General features: G+C 36.6%; 3 protein-coding genes across 4 annotated transcripts; all 3 read left to right on the top strand.

The window, feature by feature from the left end:
* The first annotated feature begins 327 nt into the window (after positions 1-327).
* On the top strand, positions 328-6,264 carry LOC111793454 (zinc knuckle (CCHC-type) family protein). The gene is made up of 11 exons (XM_087123149.1): positions 328-910; positions 1,300-1,470; positions 1,561-1,716; positions 2,235-2,396; positions 2,494-2,610; positions 3,213-3,320; positions 3,590-3,757; positions 4,388-4,495; positions 4,636-4,734; positions 4,861-5,482; positions 5,945-6,264. The coding sequence occupies exons 1-10, from the start codon at positions 497-499 to the stop codon at positions 5,374-5,376; spliced, it is 2,019 nt and encodes a 672-aa protein (XP_086979275.1). The 5' UTR covers positions 328-496; the 3' UTR covers positions 5,377-5,482; positions 5,945-6,264.
* Positions 6,265-6,837: 573 nt separating this feature from the next.
* Positions 6,838-15,713, top strand: LOC111793058 (serine/threonine-protein kinase TOUSLED). Of its 2 annotated transcripts, none has more exons than XM_023674760.2 (17): positions 6,838-6,995; positions 7,364-7,846; positions 8,612-8,701; positions 9,020-9,226; positions 10,331-10,381; positions 10,666-10,773; positions 10,998-11,042; positions 11,750-11,862; positions 12,201-12,267; positions 12,633-12,699; positions 13,038-13,135; positions 13,253-13,432; positions 13,593-13,803; positions 13,945-14,209; positions 14,370-14,424; positions 14,873-15,034; positions 15,206-15,713. In XM_023674760.2, exons 2-17 carry the CDS (start codon positions 7,616-7,618, stop codon positions 15,299-15,301), a joined length of 2,046 nt encoding a protein of 681 aa, XP_023530528.2. In that variant the 5' UTR covers positions 6,838-6,995; positions 7,364-7,615; the 3' UTR covers positions 15,302-15,713. The 2 variants fall into 2 exon arrangements, with proteins under 2 accessions (XP_023530528.2, XP_023530529.2); XM_023674761.2 differs by lacking the exon at positions 6,838-6,995 and adding an exon at positions 7,004-7,142.
* Positions 15,714-16,822: 1,109 nt separating this feature from the next.
* On the top strand, positions 16,823-20,978 carry LOC111793059 (uncharacterized). The gene is made up of 10 exons (XM_023674763.2): positions 16,823-16,961; positions 17,168-17,421; positions 17,596-17,800; positions 18,042-18,132; positions 18,826-18,971; positions 19,048-19,291; positions 19,376-19,480; positions 19,722-19,904; positions 19,999-20,203; positions 20,313-20,978. Exons 2-10 carry the CDS (start codon positions 17,199-17,201, stop codon positions 20,795-20,797), a joined length of 1,887 nt encoding a protein of 628 aa, XP_023530531.2. The 5' UTR covers positions 16,823-16,961; positions 17,168-17,198; the 3' UTR covers positions 20,798-20,978.
* Positions 20,979-21,175: the final 197 nt, after the last annotated feature.

Genomic DNA, 21,175 nt, shown 5'->3' with positions numbered 1-21,175 from the left:
GTAAATTTATTAAATTCATTTATTAATTTAAAATTTATCAATTTAATTCTCAACTTTTTATAAAAAAAAATTATAATTCTATCAATTTAACTTTTAAATTGAATTAATTTAAAAACTGTTGAGGATTGATTCACCTATAATAAATTTTAATTTTAATTAATATAAGTAATTTATAATAAGCAATATTTAAAAAATAAATCAAAATTTAGACGAGTTAAACGCAGCGTTTAATGGCTTAAAATTAAACTGGCGGCCTCGCGGGATACACCGATATCGATACAGGATGGACTACGGCTTCTTTAGCTTGACGGAACGACATGTCGTCGAATTGTTCGAGAGAGAGAGAGATAGTAGTAGTATAAACCGATTGTGTGGAAACCCTAGCGCCACCCCCAAAGTTGAAGAAAAAACTGCCAAGTTTGCTGAGTTCTTCTCCTCACCATTCAATTAGGGCTTCTTACCAGATTGCAGTTTGATTCAGTTTCGTATTTGGAGGATGGGGAGGAGAGGCAAGCTGAAGAAGTTCAAGTTCGAGGAAGACGAAGACGAACTGAAAGAGAGGGCTTCGAAGACTACCGTTGTGGTGAGCAGTGACGACGAAGAGGCTAATGAAGATTTCAGCCTCAAGATTGTTGAGAAGGCTTTGAGATTGCGCTCTGGGAAGTTGGTCCGCTTTCCCGACCATAATCAGGTTGGTAACCGTGAACAGAGTGGTAATGGAGATGTTGATGGTGTTGGAGTTGTTGAAGTGTCTTCGTCGCCTTTGGGGGATGCTGAAACTGGTGCCGGAACTAGCGGAACCAGCGTCGATGTCATCGCTGCTGCTTCTGAGGCGCGGGAATTGGGGAGTAAGAAGTCGGCGAAGAAGAGGAAGAGGAAAGTTAAGAAGCTGGAAACTGAAGAGCCCCCCGTGAGTATTTTTCTACTTCCGCTTTAGTCTTTCTGAAAGAATCTAGTGGGAGGGAATGAGATATAGAAGGATTGTTTATCTTCTAGGACATTTACACGGCTTAAGAGACGGGTTCTTCAGTTTTGTTGATGACACGACGACTGTGGCGAGAGACAAATACTAAACTCGGTCTAGGAGGGCTCATTCAACTTAAAACTGTGTACTTAGGGAAAGTTTGCCTGGTTTTGTGGTTGATGGAAAACAAACTATTTGATAATATTACACGAGCTTCAAAGAACAAACCATCTTAAATTGCTATCCTGATATTGTATTTCCTTTCCTCTAATCTGATAAAGAGGATCGTGGGGTTTGGCTATTTCTCATTGTCTTTCTGCTTCCTTTGATTTTAGGTGGTTGTCACAGAAGGAGAGAAAATCGAGACAATTCCATTGATAGATCAAGTTGATTCGGAGGAACCAAAAATTACTGAATTCGAGACAATTCCATTGATAGATCAAGTTGATTCGGAGGAACCAAACATTACTGACACAACTAATAATAACGTGTTTAGGAAACTTCTTGTGAGTCTCTTTAACTTCTCTGAATTACCGTTGAGGAAAATTGATGTTGTGGAGGCTTAGTTTTGTATCTCTTACATATTATTTTCCCAGCGTGGACCAAGATACTTTGACCCTCCAGATAGTTGGGGAGCGTGCTATAATTGTGGTGAGGAAGGTCATAATGCTGTCAGTTGCACATCAGCTAAACGGAAGAAACCATGCTTTGTCTGTGGAAGTCTGGAGCACAATGCAAGGAGTTGCTTAAAGGTCAGGAAGATACACAATCTATCTGCATCTTACTTCCCTCTGTTTTTCTTTTCTTACAGCTGTCCTAGATGCTTCAAACTTTTCATTGGGGGGGGAGGGGGGGGAGGTTTGTGGAGGGGTGTTCCTCAAACAGTATGGCGCTTGTAGTGCAAGAATTCTCTTATATGGAGATATGTTGTTCTCAATGTGGTATCCGTATATCCATGCATATATATATATATATATATATATTTTTTAATGAAAATTATAAATTATACTCTTTATCTAATATCTTTGTTGCTGAGGTAAATTCTTTTAACATTTTTAATGTCTCCATAGTCCTCTGGTCTGAAATCCATATTCCTCATTCTGAGGCTAGAATATGTTTATTGGCTTTCTTATGATCAATCTTTATCCAGTTTATTCACAATCAACCCGAGTGTCTCTCAGTTTTGTAATATTTTCTTTTTCTACGTTCTCCTGTTTCTTGCTCATTTCGATTTCATGAAAATTAAAAACCTGCTCCTTACTATTCGCAGGCACGAGACTGCTATATTTGCAACAAAGTTGGGCATCGTGCAAAAGACTGTCCAGAGAAGCATTTGAAGGTTTCTTCAAGCTCAAAAATATGTTTAAAATGTGGAGATCCTGGGCATGATATGTTTTCTTGCCAAAGTAGTTATCCAGATGATGATCTTGAGGTCCTAATATAGTGTACTTTCTTGGTTCTTTTCCAGAGTTATTTTGCATGCTGCATCATTTTTCTAAACGTGTCTTGTAAAACTTTTTTTTTTCCAGAACATACAATGCTACATTTGTAAGAAATTAGGTCACTTATGTTGTGTGAATTCCACCAGCGACACTTCAATAGACATTTCCTGCTATAAATGTGGACAGGCTGGACATACTGGTCTGGTAAGTCCTCTATGCTCATATGTCATATCTGACTGTACGATGTTCACATGATACTCGTATCACCTTTCATTTTCCATTTAAGACGTTCTCTTGTTTTGTTTACGTATTACTTTTGTGTTATATATATATAAAAGTTTTTCTTGCTTTTATATGCAATTGCCCACTTGTTTTGCTCTCACGCTGGCTGGCAGTAATAATCAGCAAATCTTGGTGGCAGTTCTGAATTTTTCCGATTTTTGAGCATTGACAAATTTCTAGATTGCTGGACTTATGTATGACTGTATTATCTTGCGCAAGTCAAATAATTGGGATTAATGAGTTGCTAATGTATGCTTGTAATTGAAGAGTTCGTTGTTTAGTGAGTCAACATGTGAGAAAGTAGGAGAGGGGGCCAATATTGGCAGGGTCTATTGTGTTGCTGTCACTTATTAATGTTGTATGTCTCAGTACACGCGAGCAAAGAATATTTAAATACAGGAACTTGTAATCACTTGAACCTTGTTGACAAGAGAGCTGATTCCTTTTAAATTGAAGTTCCTTGCTTCTAAGTTTATTGCACATGGTTGATTAATCTTTTGGGCTGTGTGTATGTAAATCTACAGGCATGCTCGAGATTACGCGGGGAAGCCTCTGCTGCTGTATCAGCCAGCTCATGCTATAGATGTGGTGAAGAAGGGCATTTTGCCCGTGAGTGTACAAGTTCCGCTAAGGTAGATTAGCTTACATATTGGCTTATATTTTTCAACAAATAACGAGAAAATATTTATTTTGATAGCCATTTGGTTTTTGGTTATGATTATTAATCTTATAAATAGTACGTGCACTTGTGAGGTTTTTTGTAATATTTGGATAAGAAAAGTAAGAAAGATTAAATCCATTGTAGAGATATGATAAGATAATAAGCACAATTTTAAAAATCCAGAGACAAAAAAATAAATGTTTTTATAAACTGTTTATACTGAATTTATACTTCATGGAGCTTGCTCAGGGTGGCAAGAAGAATCGTGAGGAAGCCTCTGGTGCTGCATCACCTAGCCCATGCTATAGATGTGGTGAAGAAGGGCATTTTGCCCGTGAATGCACTAGTTCCGCTAAGGTAGACAAAAAAGCAGGGCCTTTTGTCCGTGAGTGCACAATTTCTGCCAAGGTAGATAAAAAAAGCTTACATATCGGTTTTTGATTTTTGGTTTTTGGTTTCTGATAATTAAGCTTATAAATAGTACTTTATGAGGTTTTTTGTTTTGTTGTCTAACTTTTCACTTATGTTTTAAAAAACCAAGCCTAAGTTTTTAAAACTAAAAAAACAGTTTTAAAAACTTATTTCTTGGAATGCGACTAAGAATTCAAATAATTTCTTAAGAAAGATAAAACCCCTTTATAGAGAAATGAGGGTAAAACAAGCACAATTTTCAAAAACCAAAAACAAAAGTCCCATTCACATCCATTTAGTTTTTGGTTTTTTGTATTTGAAACTTGAGCCTATAAATACTACTTCCATTTATGGGTTTGGTTGTTTACTTTTTATATGTGTTTTAAAAAATCAAGTCAACTTTTAAAAACATAATACAATAGTTTTCAAAAACTTTGTTAGAATTTGAAAACTTAAAACAGTAGTTTAAAGAACTCTTGAAGCCTTAATACTATAGTAACAAAGATGAAATCCATTGTAGAGAAATGATAAGAAAACAAGCACAATTTTAAAAAATCAGAAATAATAAACTAAATGATTATCAAACGGTTCCATATACTGAATTTATACTTTATGGAGCTTGCCCAGGGCGGCAAGAAGAATCGGGAGGATGCCTCTGGTGCTGCATCACCCAACCCATGCTATAGATGTGGTGAAGATGGGCATTTTTCCCGTGAGTGCCCAAGTTCCACCAAGGTAGATAAAAAAAACCCTATACATCAGCCTGTTTTATTAGGGAAAAGTTATGAGGAGAGCATGTTCAGTTTGATGCATTTACTTATATTTCCTGTCAACATGTGATTTTAAACTTGTACTTTATGGAACTTGCTCACAAGAGGAATATTGAAGTAGCTTCTGGCGCTGAGTCAACTAACTCATGCTACAGATGTGGTGGAGAAGGGCATTTTGCCCGAGAGTGCACAAGTTCCACCAAGGTAGATAAAAGATCCTACATTTTGTCATGTTTTATCAGATGAAAATTAGGAGTTCTTTTTGTTATGCATACTTATATATCTTGTGAGAATGTGATTCTAACATTTTATTTCATGGAGCTTTCACAGGGTGGCAAGAGGAATCGTGAGTTATCGAAACATAAATCGAGGTCAAAAACAGAAGAAACGTACCATATGGGGTCGAAATCTGCACCTCATAATCTTGCAAAGGCTCATAGCAAGAAGAAAAAGATAAACTATGACGAAAAATACACTAACCTGCCTAGGAAGTCAGGACAAAAGGGTCGCTGGATGATGGAGGATCCGGGTCCTCGTAACTTCTTCAATGGCACATCCATGAATAATAACTGGAATTCTCCTGTTACACCATCTCGGTGGGATCATGGTTATTATATGGAGTACCCTGGTCACTATGCAAGCCCTCAATTTTCTGGTCGCTATGCAAGCCCTCCTCGATCTTCCGGTTACTATGCAAGTCCTCAATCTCTCACAAGGGAGCGCACATTACATCCAGGGACTCCAATGTCATTCCAATCCAGTATTGCGCCTCAGAACGGATTCTCGGCATCTAGATTTGGGGGCTTTAGCAATGAAGGAAGGAGGAAAAGCTATGGATGGTGGTAGAAAGTCTTATTTGATTAGAGTGATTGGTAGCTAGCTGTGGGAAAGATATACTGCTCAAAGATTTGTTATTTTGTCGAGTGGTTCAATTGCATAATATAAGATAATTGTAAGTTATTGCTTCATTTGTGATATTTCCAGATTAACACTTTTTGAGTTCAGTTGATGACATGATTCCATATTGCTCTTGGCCTATCAGGTTTCTTCATTTGCAAAATTTTAAACATCTATCAATTACTCTGAATCATATTCCTTGATTTTTCTTTCTTGTGAACAGTTTGACTACGTTGTCGGGTTTGTGTTGTTTAGCGATGAATTATGCTGGTTATGGTTACACCTCTCTATACATGTCGATTCAGCATGCGAATATTATTATCAGAAAAGTTCCAATATATTAGGTGGAAATGAAAATGACTTCTTACTTCAGATATTACCATTGGCAGAAATTCTATCAGGCTAACGATTGTTTTCAAATGATTCAAATTCCGAATTTCTAGTCTATAGATTTTCACTGGGATTCAATTTCTGTATTGAGCTTGATTCTCACATTGTCATTTCTTCTTCATTGCAGATGTTTTGGACGGTGACATCGAACACGAGCGACATGGAGCAGGCTCAACACTCTTCTGTATTGTTGTTGTACATTGCTATGAAAATCTGAAAGGCAAATAGCTTCTGCTCTGTTATTACTTGGCGTTCCCATGGCTCTTCTTCTGTTTCTTGCAGATGATTGAACTTGAGCTACATCTTAGATGTCAATAGTTCATTTTAGTTAGTGTGACTCCAGTAATTTAAAGTACTAGTTTGTGTAATGTACAATTTCTGAATTCTCCAAGGAAAGTTACAAATTTGATATTTTTTATACTAGAAGAAACCAGGCCTTGTGTTACAGATTTGATTTTTTCAGTTATAGTTTGATTTCTCTTGATAAGTAACTCAAAGTTCCAAATATGATCAAAAGAACAAAAAACCAACAATATAGAAGCCAGGTGGATTTATTTTGAGTTGAAATGTGTATGAACTTACAGATATTACAAAAGATCAATAATATGATCTTTGATTTATTAAAGGGTTAGATTATACTTTAACTTTGACGGGTGTTTTAAAAATATTCATAGGCTTTCAAAAAGTTATAATATATTCGATTTTTCTTAAATATTTCAAAACCTCGTTGCTTTAAATTTTTTAATAATTTAGACGAAAAATTGATGTCAAAAATGATGTGATGATGACTAAGATTATGAATAATGTTGTAACTTTTAAAAGAATATATATATTTTATTAACGTTGGAACGAAAAATAATTTATTAGTCAACTAGGTGGTGCAAAATGGAACAAATATGTTATATTTTATTATCATCGTGTTTGATTTTAATAAAGAATCCTCTTTGTTTTAGATTTATATTTGGTTGATGCTTTGGTGGTAAGCATTTTATAGTGGTTGTTTGCTTCCTTCTTTTGTGAAATTGAACTTTATTGGAAGAGGTCAATTGTTTAGGCCACATGAGAATTGCCTTCTCTAACTCATCTATCTAAACAAAGTGTTCATTTTTTCATTAGGGTTTTTGATTGTTTGAGGCATTTCCCACACGCATTGCAATTTGCAAAGATGAAGTCTAAAGGTTAAATCCTCTGTTCTTATCAACTCTTCGTTTTACCTCTTTCTCTCTCTCTCTTTTCTCTCTCCTCCATGGTCTTGGAGAGTCATATATGCTGTTGATTATATTTCTTCATACAAAACCTTGCTTGTGACTCTCTTAAGCATTCAAGTTAGTTGTATCACCATAGCTTTGTTTTTGCTGATCTTATTGTTTCATTTCAATAATCCAGCTCTAGTCAATTCGCTTCCCTTCATTGGTTTCTATCATAATTGTGAAAACCCTAATTTCCTTTTCACTTTTTCTGTCTCAATTTTGATCTTACTCAGTTGGGTCTTGTACTGGGACGACTTTTTGAACTTGTTCTCGATTTCTTTGATTGGTTGTTGCAGTTTGTCTATGCACCCAGTTCCACAAGAGCTTCATTTTCTACACAGCATGATTATGGCTGTAAGGGTGTTCTTTCGTAAGTAAAGGGTGCACATAGATTGTATTTGCATGCAATGGAGCCCTGCATTACAGAAGGATTTACATCAAATTCAAATTGAGTCAATTCGGGAACGAACATGATTACGTATTTTGTTGAATGGTTCTGAATACGCTGTTTTTTCATTATAAATTGCTCCTGCATTGTCGTTTACGCAATGTCGGACGATATGCTGCTTCATTTCTCCTCCAATTCATCCAACCAATCGGACCAATCTTTGCCGGCCAAAATGGCCAAGCTCGAAGCTCGTATGGTCGGTAAGACTTCGTCCACCCAGCCGCCTGCTCACTCGCAGTCAACCAGGACCTCCTCCGTCTCACATGCTGTGAAATTTGTCGCCTCTGAAAATTTGATCGAGCCAACCACTTCGAGTGATTCAGATGATGGCGTAAGTTCCGTTTAATATTCTATGTGAATGTTGAATTCATTCCGCTTCTTTTCTGTATTTTGAGAATTGAGTTTTTGTTACTGATCAAACACTCCGCCCTTCTAATTCTTCCTTTTGGAACTGACTGGAGTTTTGCTTGAGAAATGAGAATGCACAAACCCACTAATAGAATGATGATATTACCCCTATTAATTTTGTGTGCATGATCTTTGTTCTTCTTGCGATGCTCTGTTGTTGAAAGGTTGACGTTGATAATTTTGGGTAAATTAAGAGAGATTCATTCTAGTCTTATAATATCTTTTCTGTATTCATCTTAGCTTGTAATGGAGTAATAATTTTAAGAACTTCGTTGAGGAGCTCAGGAGCTGTAGATACATTTCTCTTAGTTCTCAATAATAAAAACTTATTGTGAAGGAGTTTATTATGAGTAACAAACTATAAACAATGGAAGCCACTACACAATGGAATAATATGCTTATTGCCTGTTGAAAGACTCGTTATCATTTGAAAGTTTAATTAATGGTGAGGTGCAAGTTCCATTACAAAATCATAGCAATTCTTTTTCCTTTTGAAAGACTCTTCATGTTTACTTATTGCCCTTTGGTCTTATTTTTCAAGCACTTTCCTTCTTTTAGGTGGAGTATACCTTATTCTCAGTCATATTTTTTATTATCTAATTTCTTTGCATTTTTACCTGTGGGAAATTGAACTCTGAAAGATAATCTATTCTGAATTTGATGATATTTTATTTTCTATATATGTTAGACTGGGGATGGCTTCCTCATCCAAGCCAACACTAGGAAGCGCCAGAAACTTCAAGAGGCCAATGACTCATCCCTTCCTGAACGTGTTGAGGTCGTTCTTATTATTTTTGTTATGGTTTGGAATAAATTTTGTTATTGTTTGAATAAGATAGACAATCTGTAAACCCTAATTTCATTATAGAATACTAATTGGCCATCAAGGTTTTATGTTCCCATTACTGCATCAAAGCTCGCTGTCTTCTTTCTTGAGCACTTAACTGAGTTTGATTTGCCTTCTCCTTGTTACTTTTGTTTTAATCATTTTTTGCCACCTGTCATCATGATATTTTCTCTCTTTGGAACTTTTTATTTATTTTTTATTTTTTTTAACAATATTAATAACCACAACAACACTTTAAAAACCATTCAGGCAGTGGAAGATGGAAAGCAAAGCGTGGTGGATTCCATAGAGACCAAAAAGAATGTGGATGTAAATAGGAAAAAACAAGGTAGAGGAAGGGGACAATCACTCTCGAGTAGAGGTCGTGGGTCAAGAGTTAATGATCAGATGAAATCACAAATTTCTCTCTCAACAATTCTACCTACAAATGGTCAACTTGACAGTTTATACCTTAAGGTAAGGTCTGTCTAATAAATTAGTCAATTCTGTAGTGTTGTCTATGCTTTAATTGAACAATTTGATGCTGTTTAATTTTTCATGATGGATTGACCATTTGGTTAAAGTTATTTATTTGGTTGAAATCCTCATTTCTGTAAGACTCCTCATCTTTGGACATCTTGTTTGTTTGTTTGTTTATTTTATTTATCAATGAAAGTTTGTTTCTTATCAAAAGGAAAGAGAGAAGGAAAGAAAAGGAGGTCTTGAAACTCTTTTCTTCGGTACACTTTGTATAATTTTGGTGGAGACTCTCATTCAGGTTTTGGTAGCTGACAATGTTTGTGAAACTGCGGTCCTGCTTTTCCACAAGTTTTTAGATGTCATCTGTAGTAATCAAATGGGTCGCTAATTGGGTGGATGCTTGTACTGCAATCTAGCAGTCTACTTGGTGGTAGTGTAGCAGGAATTGGAAGGGGAAAATGCGACTCAGGTAGGCGGTGAAGAAGTCATGGGTGTTATGTTGAAGGGGGTGAAGGGGAGCATTTATCCTACATTTTTCATAGACTCTTACTCTTGCCAAAATTGAAATGACCTTCTCAACAACATACAGTATTCAGGACTTGTTGCAGAAAGAATGATACGGTTTTTTAGATGATTTAGTGATGGAAGTGGAGATAATATGTTTCATCTTTTCTTGCTAAATCCGTCAAGTCAAGTTGTGATTCCTTGTCCTTCATTACCCATTCAAGATTGCATGGGTTGGAAAAAAGGAGTTTAGATCCTTGTTGATGAGGTGTTTGCTTTTCCTTTATCCATTGGGAAGGGTCTAGACCAATCAAGTTTTTTTCCAATATGGCATAGTTTAGGTATATATTGGGTTGGTTTAAGGTAAACTAAAAAGCCAACTTAATAACATCCTTACTAATGAATTGACTGCCTGAAACTGGAGAAACCAACCTAAATTGATCAATATTTCCACTTTTAAAAGAAATTGGCATATTACAACGAGGTCTGGAAAGTATGAAATCCTCGATTAGCAGCTACAAGATTTTTTGTGCAAGGAGTGCCACAAGACTTAGCATGAACTATTGGTTTATTAATAATCAATCTCTGGTTTTGCAGGATGGGATGAGTAAAGAGCAGCTTCGCATTGATAATCGCTCTCCGATGGAGGTATGACTCCGTTATATGTTTATGTAAAACTCCTATGGAGTTGTGTCTAAACGAGTACAAAAAAGTATTTATATGACTATGAAATTGGTTGATTTGGAACCTTTGAGAAGAAGATTTCACGTGCGTTCTCAACTTAGAGTTTGTTGACTTGTGAAGTGTTGTTTTGTTTCTGATGAATTTTATTCCAGTTTGTTGAATGGAAAAGGTTTTTGTGTGAAATGTCTTGCCTCGGTGCCACAAAATTTTTGACATCTCAAATCTAGTTTCTTGTTTGTATTAAATAGGAAGAGTTGGTATCTTTACGGGCAAAGGTAGCTTCATTGGAGGAGGATTTGCAAAAATCACGTCAGGAGTCTTCAGAATATCAAAATCTTTACCATGAATTAGAAAAGGTACAAGATCATGCCCAAGATAGTAAAAAACCTATTTCCACAGAAATATTTTTCTTCTGGACTTTGGTATGGTGGTATACTAAACCTTTTTTTTTTTTTTTTCTATTTTTGGAGTATTCTAAATTATTTTCATCGATTAGTTTGTTCCTTTGCGATACATTTTTTGAAATTCTCTCTCTTCTGTTTATTAATATTCTCTTCACTCTGTGACATGATTTATGCAGGAGTTGAAGGAGATCAAAGAGTACGAACATCAAATGAAACCTAAGGTTTATTTTTCTCAATGAATCAATCTTTTTTCTGCCTGAGAAAAAATTTATAAAATTCTAACTGTCTAAAATCCATTTTAGGAAGCTAAAAAGTCCACAAGAACGCTCTCCAATTGACCTTTATCTCAGAAAGACACTAACTGAATATCCTTAGCCAAAGCATTCCATCTAGGAGCTAGGAGTAGGACATGAATCTCTAAGACTTCATCAACATCCATCTCTTCGTGGGGCTTTTCTAATACCTAGAAGTTCCTGAACTACATTTGGCCAATATCTTTCTGGAAGATGACTTCGTAACTACCGTTGGCCACTTTATGATCTCTGCCACTACTAAACTTCATCCCACTCCGTTGTCACAGCCACTGCTTGTCTTTCTTGTCCAATTTATATATGGCCTACAACCTTTTCTTACTTTATGGTTGCCATTTTCTTGCCATCAAGGTTTGTTTACTCAATTACTCCATAGGGAGGTTATTAACCATGAAACCTAGCTGATTGATTCTTGATGATGTTATCAAGAAATTTCTTATTGTTCTCCTCTTGATCTTTATGAAGAGATAAATAGAATATGCTTTCATTTCAAACCTTTCTTGTCCTTGTGTTGTAGACTTAAAATGCCATCATCAAGAATTTTCTAATTCCTTGTAGACATAGTTTTGCCGTTAACTATTGCATCCTTCTTGTTGTGGGTTTTATTGAAATTACAGAGAACGAAAGTGCTATCTGATTTGCTGATATCTGTTTCAAAGGCTGAGAGACAGGAAGCAAGGATGAAAGTCCGACAAGACTCCTTGAGACTTGGCAATGTGGGTGTAATCAGGTTAGTTTTTTCATAATCTAATTGTAGTAGGTCAAAGTCACATTATAATTTGACCTTGCTCGGTCAGGGACAATGTAATATGCGAGCAAAAGAAGGGATGGGTATACCAAATCAGGATCTAAATGCTCTCGTCTTCACCCTTCTTCATCACTTATGTTACAGTTCCTGCCCTCTAGACAGGGCATGCTAATGGACGAGATTTGTGACACTAAAGCTGTGAATTTGGAATTCTTACTAAAATTTTGACTATTCCGGGCTTTGGATTTGAATTTGTCAGTCAAATTCATGTCTTCTTGCTTGTAAGGAAATAACTGATTGCATGCTTGTATGGATGTTAGAGCTGGGACAGTTATATCTGAAACATGGGAGGATGGACAAGCACTGAAAGATCTAAATGCTCATCTTGTAAGTCATCTTTATACTTTTGTCATAACTATATTCTAAGCGAATTTGTTTTTTTTTTTTTTTTTCCAAATATCCTATTAGGTTATTGTTCTTTATTATTAGCCAACTATGGAGCAGGTATATCTTACTTCTTTTGATCTTTGTTATGGATAAAATATTCTCATGAGAAAAGAAAATAGGTTGGACATATGATAGGCATAATATTTGGTGAATAGCACCTCCTTACTATCAGGTCAATAATGTTTCTCGCACGCATTAGTTTGTATATTTTTTGCCTTTAAGTTTTCTCAACGTGGAAATTATTCTTATAATAAGTTGTTCATTCATTTCATTTGTTCATTGCAAATAACTTTCCTATTTTTCAGAAACAATTACTAGAAACCAAGGAAGCAATTGAACGTCAACGCAAATTTTTGAAGAAAAGACAGTCGGGTAAGTTCCTTCAAAGTCTCTCTTCTCACCCATATTTCAAGGAGAAAACAATTCAATAATGTTTGCACTAAGAATTTATGGATTTCATCTATACGTGCGCTGCATCAAAGCTCAATGGCTATTCTGAACATTCTCAAGTTTTAAATGGTACATTTTTGTTTTGATATTTAAGAGACCTCTTTTTCTCTCACCTTCATGTCCTGTTGTATTCTGACATCAAGATTAGAAAATGCTATCTTGCGATAAGGTTTTTAAAAATTTAAGATATGAATATATGCTAGCTGTCTTTTTTTAAAGTTCAGCCATCTAGAAGTGACTGTTCCTTCTAATTTTTAAAGACAAAGGTGATGGGACCGACACTGAATCAGGAGCCCAAGAAGAGGACAGTTTCATTCAGGATGAGATCTACAAATCCCGTCTGGCAAGCATCAAGCGTGTTAGTTCCTTTGTCGTGTTGTGTTGTTTCTTTAGTTATTAAAACATTTGTGATTTTACACTTCAAATTTACATAGGTGACATATCTATCTTATCATTATTTATTTACTCTGTGTAGGAAGAAGAAACTATTCTACGTGAAAGGGACCGCTATGAAATTGATAAGGGAAGGCTCATACGTGAAATGAAGCGAATACGAGATGAGGAGGGTTCCCGTTTCAACAATTTTCAGATTTTAAATTACAGATTTGCCCTTTTGAACCTTCTTGGGAAAGGAGGATTCAGTGAGGTTTACAAGGTCAGAGTTTTGTACTGGATCATTATTTCTTGACATTCTCTCAAAAAACTTGTCTGAGTTAAATTGCTAGGAAAAAAACACAAGACCATCTTTGCCTACATTTGGAAACTGTAAAGATACACCTTTTTGCAGTGATTTTGAAGTACAAAATTTCCAGCAGGCTTATGACTTGGTTGAGCATAGATATGTTGCATGTAAGCTGCATGGACTGAATGCTCAGTGGAGTGAAGAGAAGAAACAAAGTTACATAAGGCATGCAATTAGGGAGTACAATATCCACAAAACATTGGTGCACAGTCATATTGTTCGGCTCTGGGACATTTTCGAGATTGATCAAAATACATTCTGTACAGTCTTGGAATATTGTAGTGGTACATTTCTATTCTCCCTTATCAATCTGAAGTGCTTTTCATTACACTATCTATTTTTCCTTTTTATCTTCATATGGAAAAATCATGAATCTTTGCTTTTCATCTTGCATTATCTGTTGGACATTTTTTTTTTGCTTCTAGGGAAGGATCTTGATGCTGTCCTGAAGTCAACACCAATATTGCCTGAGAAAGAAGCCAGGATTATCATAGTTCAGATATTTCATGGCCTTGTTTACTTAAACAAAAGGACACAAAAAATTATCCATTATGACCTAAAACCTGGTAACGTTCTATTTGATGAACTAGGCGTCGCAAAAGTGACAGATTTTGGTCTAAGTAAAATAGTTGAGGATGATGTTGGATCTCAGGGTATGGAACTCACATCTCAGGGTGCTGGAACATATTGGTAAATGTCTAACTTTTCTGCACACTTTTTGGCTTTTGATATGTTTTAAAATTTATTATCCGTTTTTAAGTAATACATTTCGTTTCTTTAACGTTTGTACAGTTCATTCATCTTAATGCCCTAGTGCATATTATCAGTTAACTTCTTTTGGCATTTGTAGGTATTTACCTCCCGAATGCTTTGAGCTCAGCAAGACACCTTTAATATCATCTAAGGTTTGTTGTTTTATAGTTTATTTTCTCTGCCCGACTCTTGTTTAGGTTATTCTATTGTCGTGCTCGTGCTCATTCCTCTTCCTATCTAGTTTGACATATGTCAAATTTGAGTTATCCTGAATGAAACCAAAAGACTCACAAAAGAGGGTGAGGGAAGATAAGATGATTATGCCCCAAATTCACCCACCATGCTTTTGAATAATTCTCTAGCTGGCTTGAATTCAGAAGGGTTTGCAGTTACAAAAGAACCTAATTAAAGAGCTCCACCCAGAAGCTTAATAGGCTAACTCCATCATTTTAAACTCGCAGTTTCTCTCTAGCCAAGTCACCCAAATATAGCTGTAAAATGTAGTTTGAGAGTGTTATGCCTCATTGTGATTTGTGAAGTTAGCATGCACGTTCTTCTTAAGTTTTGAGTCTTCTATGACCTGCCACCTTCTGAAACCAGGTTGATGTCTGGTCAGCGGGAGTACTACTCTATCAAATGCTCTTTGGCAGACGTCCATTTGGGCATGATCAGACCCAAGAAAGAATACTTCGTGAGGACACAATTATAAAAGCTCGTAAAGTCGATTTTCCTACTCGACCAGCTGTCTCAAACGAAGCGAAGGTGAGCAGGGGTCTTGTTTGCATTTGCTCAATTCCCTTCAACATGCATTTTCTTCATGATATACCATGACCATCCTTATTGAAAAGTCCATGCTTCCTACCATATTTTTTCCTATGTTATGACATCAAAACTTGTAGCAGTCAAACAAAGGTGTTATATGATATCGTGCAGGATTTTATACGACGTTGTTTGACATATAGCCAAGCAGAGAGACCTGATGTTTTAACGATAGCTCAAGATCCATACCTAGCATATTCAAAGAAGTAAGTATGGTTCTTGGAGATCCACATTACAGGAATTAACAAGTCGCATCTTTCAACAGCAAGCCAGGAAAGCATAGGTAACTCACGGAAACTGTAAACACAGCAAAGGGCCGGTCTGCCATTAATGGTTGATCAGAGAGGGGTCCTTTTGAGTGATATAAACTTGAGTGACTTGAATTCTCCTGTCCTATCTCCAATCCAAATAATTGGAGGATTGGCTAAGTGGCCCTTTGGGTTCAGTAAGGGCAGGGTGACCTACAATCCATGTGGTGGTGGTGTGTGTGTGTGTGTGTTCAGTGTTGTGAGAATGGGCTAGATAGATAGATGCCCCTAAAATGGGGGGAAGTTTTGCTTTTCTTTTGTTCGCCTTTCGGAAAATGATTGATTTTGATGTATTAAATATTTTCTTTAGTTCACATGGCATTGCATTTCTACCAAGCTTTCGTTTCGTTTCATTTCATTCATGTACATCCATGCATAAATGGAGAAAAATGTCACTTATTTACATATTTATTATATAGTATTTAATAAAGAAATGTTACCACGTCTACCATAGTATAAAAATAAAAGGGGTTTCCCAATGGAAAATGACATTCCATTGCTATTCATACAGCTTGTCGGCCACGCAGGTTGTGTCCCCCAACGGCTATCAATTTTAAATGCTTTGGCCATAAAACAATAATATTACTACATGAAGGAGACCTATTTTTCATATATATGTATATTTTTCTATTTTTCCATATATACGTTAATAAGAATTATTTTTTATATTTATTATATGATATTCCACGTGGCAAGATGTGATTTGTGAATAGAGTATCCACCGTTTAGAGACAATTGGCAAAGTTATGCGTGCCACTTTTCTGCATTCACCAATCCCCAATGCATTTCTTACGTTCTCAAATTTTTGTTTTTTTCTTAAATATTCATTTGCTTTCTAATTTCGAAGAATTTTACATTCCCAATTTTGAGTTATCAAAATCAAGTTTATATTGTCCATATTATTTATTTTTAGTAGTACGTGCCACCCGCTCTTCATGCCATTTTGTTCGCTTTATCAATTTACTTCTTATAAATCTTTTATGTTCCTGGTCTATCGACAATATTTATAATTCATTTCTTTTTAGATCAACTACATGTGACTGCATATATTTAAACTTATGTCATTTTGTTCGAAGATGTATGTTTAATCAGTTGAGTTAGGCGGCATACAGCTCAAGGTGAGCTATCCAATATCGCATTTAATATATAGAGTTGCATTAAAAAGTTACGGAACTTAATTATAAGAAAAATTATAAAAAAAAATTATTTTTTTTATAAAATTTATTAACTTACTAACCCTACTTAAAGTTAAACCTTCCCTATTTATAGAAAAACAAATTATTAAATTTTTTGATCTCATAATTAAAATTTTATTTTGGAGTACTCATAAAGAAAATCACTTTTCATTAAATAAATAAAAAAAGAAAAGAAAAAAAAAACGCAGTTTTCTTTGAAGTTTGAATTAATAATGGATAAGAATGGATAAGAAGATGAATAAAATAATACTAAAAGTTTAGTATATAAATGTCCATGAACTCTATCTTCGTATCCGTAGATTCCCATTTCTCACTGTCAGAACCATTCTGCCATTTCTTTCACTTAGGCTGTGCTGCTCTCATTTTGTAAGAATCATTTTCTTCTTTTGTTTTTTTCTTCTTTTATTCTTCATCAAATGCTCTGTGGCTCTGCATTTGCATACACTCTGTTTTTACGTGCTTGAATTGCCAATTAGTAGTGTTTTCTATTGATTTTGCTGCTGTTCTTGTTGTTTTTGGACCAGATTTCGTGATTGTTCTTGTAACTCTATAATGCTCTGTTTTATCATCAGATATTGAGCAGCTTGAGTTTCATAGCCCAAAATGACGCGGTTCTTAAAACCCTTTGTGGGGTTTTGGCTGCTGCTGTGCTGCCTGGCCGTTCTTACAGATGCAACCTACCTGAAATACCAAGACCCTAAACAGCCGTTGGGTGCTAGAATCAAAGATCTTATGGATCGGATGACTTTGGAAGAGAAAATTGGGCAGATGGTTCAGATTGAACGGAAAGTTGCAACTCCGGACGTCATGAAGAACTACTTCATTGGTATTATCGCATTCTACTCTCTAGAATTGATTCCCCTACTTGGCTGAACTAGATTGTGTGTGCTTAATGTCTACTTAGAATTGATTCCCCTGTTTGGCTGAACTAGATTGTGTGTGATTAATGTCTACTTTTTCAGTAAGGATTATTGTAATGGATGTATGTGTATTTGGATAGGGAGTGTACTGAGCGGAGGAGGCAGTGCACCGGCGGAGAAAGCGACGGCGGAAACTTGGGTCAATATGGTGAATGAGATCCAAAAGGGGTCTCTATCCACCCGTCTTAAGATCCCTATGATTTATGGGATCGATGCCATTCATGGTCACAATAATGCGTACAATGCCACTATCTTTCCTCATAATGTTGGTCTTGGAGTTACCAGGCAAGTAAAGTAGTCTAGAAGCACAGCATTTCCTAAGTCTTTTGTGTGTATATGATTTGATAATCTTGTATTATGCTAATGGATGTTTGAGGTTTGGGAATGATAATCTCTTGATTTTTTGAATTGATACACCAAATTAGCAAGAAAAATCCTTGAACACGTTTCTTGACTTGAACTTGTAGCCCAAAATTTTGTTAGGAGGATAGGAGATGCATATTTTTGACTTTACTTTTCACATCAGGGATCCGGACCTTCTTAGGAGGATAGGAGAGGCCACAGCGCTTGAAGTGAGAGCAACTGGAATTCCTTACGTTTTTGCTCCATGTATTGCGGTAATGTAACATTTTAAATCATTTTGAGGATTGTTGGGAGAGGAATCCCACTGGCTAATTAAATGGTTGGTCATAGGTTTATAGGTAAAGAATACGTCTCCATTTGCCATTGGTATGAGGCCTTTTAGGAAAACCAAAAGCAAAGCTACGAGAGCTTGTACTCAAACTGTACAGTATCATACCATTGTAGAGAGTCATGGTTCCTAGCATGGTGTCAGAGCATGACCTTAACTTAGCAATTTCAATAGAGTCCTCATGTGTCGAACAAAGAAGTTGTGATCCTCGAAAGTGTAGCCAAAAGTGACTTAAGTGTCGAACAAATGGTGTACTTTGTTCAAGGGCTCTAGAGAAAAGGAGTGGAGTCTCGATTAAGGGGAGACTGTTTGAGGACTCCATAGGCTTCAGGGGAGGCTCTATGGTGTACTTTGTTCGAGAGGAGGATTGTTGGGAGAGGAGTCTCCCGGCTAATTAAGGAGTTGATCATGGGTTTATAAGTAAGGAATACATCTCTACTAGTACCAGGTTTTTTGGGGAAACCAAAAGCAAAGCCTTGAGAGCTTATGCTCAAAGTGGACAATATCATACTATTGTGGACAGCCGTTATTCCTAACAAGAAGAAGATGAAATATGCTTACAATTTCTTCCCCCTCACTTTAGTCACAGATTTTTACTCACGATTTTCGGGCTATGCAGGTGTGCAGAGATCCTCGATGGGGTCGATGTTACGAGAGCTATAGTGAAGATCATAAAATTGTTCAACAAATGACTGAGATCATACCTGGATTGCAAGGAGCTATTCCTGCTAATTCAAGAAAAGGGATTCCTTTTGTTGGGGGAAAGTAAGATCCCTTTTCACCGGAATTTATTTGAATATATTGCATTTACCACATACATTTTGAACTTGTTTTGCTTCAGACAAAAAGTTGCGGCCTGTGCTAAGCACTTCCTTGGAGATGGTGGCACAACCAGGGGCATCGATGAAAATAACACGGTGATTGACTATAATGGATTGCTTAGCATTCACATGCCTGCATATTATAACTCTGTAAACAAGGGAGTTGCAACAGTGATGGTCTCTTACTCGAGCTGGAACGGAGTGCGAATGCATGCCAATCGTGACCTTGTCACTGGCTTACTCAAGAACAAGCTCAAGTTCAAGGTATAGAAACAAATTAACTAACTCAAGTGAGATTCTTATATTGTAGAATCTCAGAAACACTGCTCTTTTGTTGGTTGTCTGTAGGGTTTTGTCATATCTGATTGGCAAGGAATTGACAGGATCACCTCTCCTCCTCATGCTAATTATTCATATTCAGTTCAAGCTGGAGTTGGTGCTGGAATTGACATGGTAAGTCAATTGTCCGCTTTGATTTGGAACATGTAACACAGCCATCATACATTTCCTATGTCTATGGAAGAAAAATGGTTTTAATTATGTTCGACGTGCTTCAATCTTGTAACGCTTCCTCTCAGTTTTAAAACACGTATTTTAGGGAGATGTTTCCACACACTTATAAGAAATGTTTCGTTCCCCTCTCCAACCGATGTGGGCTCTCACAAAACTTTTTCCGTTTTGTACGGTGATTCAGATCATGGTTCCAGAAAACTACACAGAGTTCATTGACGAACTCACTCGCCAGGTGAAAAACAATATCATACTAATGAGCAGGATCGATGATGCTGTTGAGAGGATATTAAGAATTAAATTTCTTATGGGTCTGTTCGAGAATCCGTTGGCGGATTACAGCTTAGTTAACCAACTTGGGAGAAAGGTTTGTCACTTGTTTTGTTGGAGTTAGTTGGAAAATGATATACCTGAAGTGTTTAGGCTTTGATGAACTGAACTAAAATGTTGGGGTTCAACAGGAACATAGAGAATTGGCTAGGGAGGCTGTAAGAAAATCACTTGTGTTGTTGAAGAACGGCCCCTCTGTTGATGAGCCAATGCTTCCACTTCCTAAAAAAGCTGCGAAGATATTGGTTGCAGGGACTCACGCCGACAACTTAGGCTACCAATGCGGAGGCTGGACGATCACATGGCAGGGTCAGAGCGGCAATGATCTTACTGCTGGTATGCTTTCACTGTTATTTCCGGATAAGAAAGAAACCAAAAGGATAACTCTTGACATGGAATTGATCTGAACACTACGTCCATATAAACAAAGTTCATCTGTGAACAGGTACCACCATCCTCAATGCTGTGAAGAACACGGTCGATCCTGCGACTCAGGTAGTGTACAACGCCAATCCAGATGCGAGCTTTGTCAAGTCAAATGAGTTCTCGTTTGCCATTGTTGTTGTCGGGGAGCCTCCGTATGCTGAAACGTCTGGCGACAGCTCGAATCTCACCATTTCTGAACCTGGTCCTAACACCATAAGAAATGTGTGCGGCAATGTCAAATGTGTCGTTGTTGTCGTCTCGGGTCGCCCTGTTGTGATGCAGCCTTATGTTGGAATAGCCAATGCCCTTGTGGCTGCTTGGCTTCCAGGAACAGAAGGCCAAGGTGTAGCTGACCTTCTCTTTGGTGACTATGGATTTACTGGGAAGCTTGCTCGAACATGGTTCAAGACTGTTGATCAACTCCCAATGAACGTGGGTGATTCACATTATGATCCACTCTTTCCTTTTGGATTTGGTTTGACAACTAAACCAAACAAGTACTAGAAAAAAACATCATCTTAGAGAACTTGAAGGAGGATATATTTCATCTTCTTGTTACCTATACCTACCTTTCATTTGAAGGATGTGATGAGGATATATTTACTAGGCCCCTCTTAGTCTTGTTTTAGAAGCATTTGTAATACTCTTTTTTTCTATTAATCTTAATCTCCTCCAATTCTTATAATTCTTGTCATAACGTCACAACACATGAGTTTTAAAACGGAAATAACAACTAATATATTAAATGTAATAGTCTACCGCTAGCAGATATTGTCGCTTTGGCCCGTTACTTATTGTCTTAACCTCACAATTTTTAAAAGCGTCTATTAAGGAGAGAAACGGAGAGGTTTCTCCCTGATCTCACAATGTACCCATTTTGGA

This window comes from Cucurbita pepo, chromosome 4, assembly GCF_057944985.1.
Source record: "Cucurbita pepo subsp. pepo isolate OVF chromosome 4, ASM5794498v1, whole genome shotgun sequence".
Lineage (NCBI taxonomy): Eukaryota > Viridiplantae > Streptophyta > Magnoliopsida > Cucurbitales > Cucurbitaceae > Cucurbita > Cucurbita pepo.
This window is presented reverse-complemented; position numbering and strand designations above follow the sequence as displayed.

What these genes read in the sequence shown, in the direction of transcription:
- LOC111793058 (XM_023674760.2), top strand. Translation starts at nt 7,616, where the DNA reads ATGTCGGACGATATGCTGCTTCATTTCTCCTCCAATTCATCCAACCAA. An exon ending in CCCTTCCTGAACGTGTTGAG is followed by an intron (nt 8,702 to 9,019) that starts GTCGTTCTTATT and finishes AAAACCATTCAG; the next exon opens with GCAGTGGAAGATGGAAAGCA. An exon ending in TTTGAAGAAAAGACAGTCGG is followed by an intron (nt 12,700 to 13,037) that starts GTAAGTTCCTTC and finishes TAATTTTTAAAG; the next exon opens with ACAAAGGTGATGGGACCGAC.
- LOC111793059 (XM_023674763.2), top strand. Translation starts at nt 17,199, where the DNA reads ATGACGCGGTTCTTAAAACCCTTTGTGGGGTTTTGGCTGCTGCTGTGC. An exon ending in TTTTTGCTCCATGTATTGCG is followed by an intron (nt 18,133 to 18,825) that starts GTAATGTAACAT and finishes CGGGCTATGCAG; the next exon opens with GTGTGCAGAGATCCTCGATG. An exon ending in TTGGTGCTGGAATTGACATG is followed by an intron (nt 19,481 to 19,721) that starts GTAAGTCAATTG and finishes ACGGTGATTCAG; the next exon opens with ATCATGGTTCCAGAAAACTA.
- LOC111793454 (XM_087123149.1), top strand. Translation starts at nt 497, where the DNA reads ATGGGGAGGAGAGGCAAGCTGAAGAAGTTCAAGTTCGAGGAAGACGAA. An exon ending in ATGCAAGGAGTTGCTTAAAG is followed by an intron (nt 1,717 to 2,234) that starts GTCAGGAAGATA and finishes TACTATTCGCAG; the next exon opens with GCACGAGACTGCTATATTTG. An exon ending in AGTGTACAAGTTCCGCTAAG is followed by an intron (nt 3,321 to 3,589) that starts GTAGATTAGCTT and finishes TACTTCATGGAG; the next exon opens with CTTGCTCAGGGTGGCAAGAA.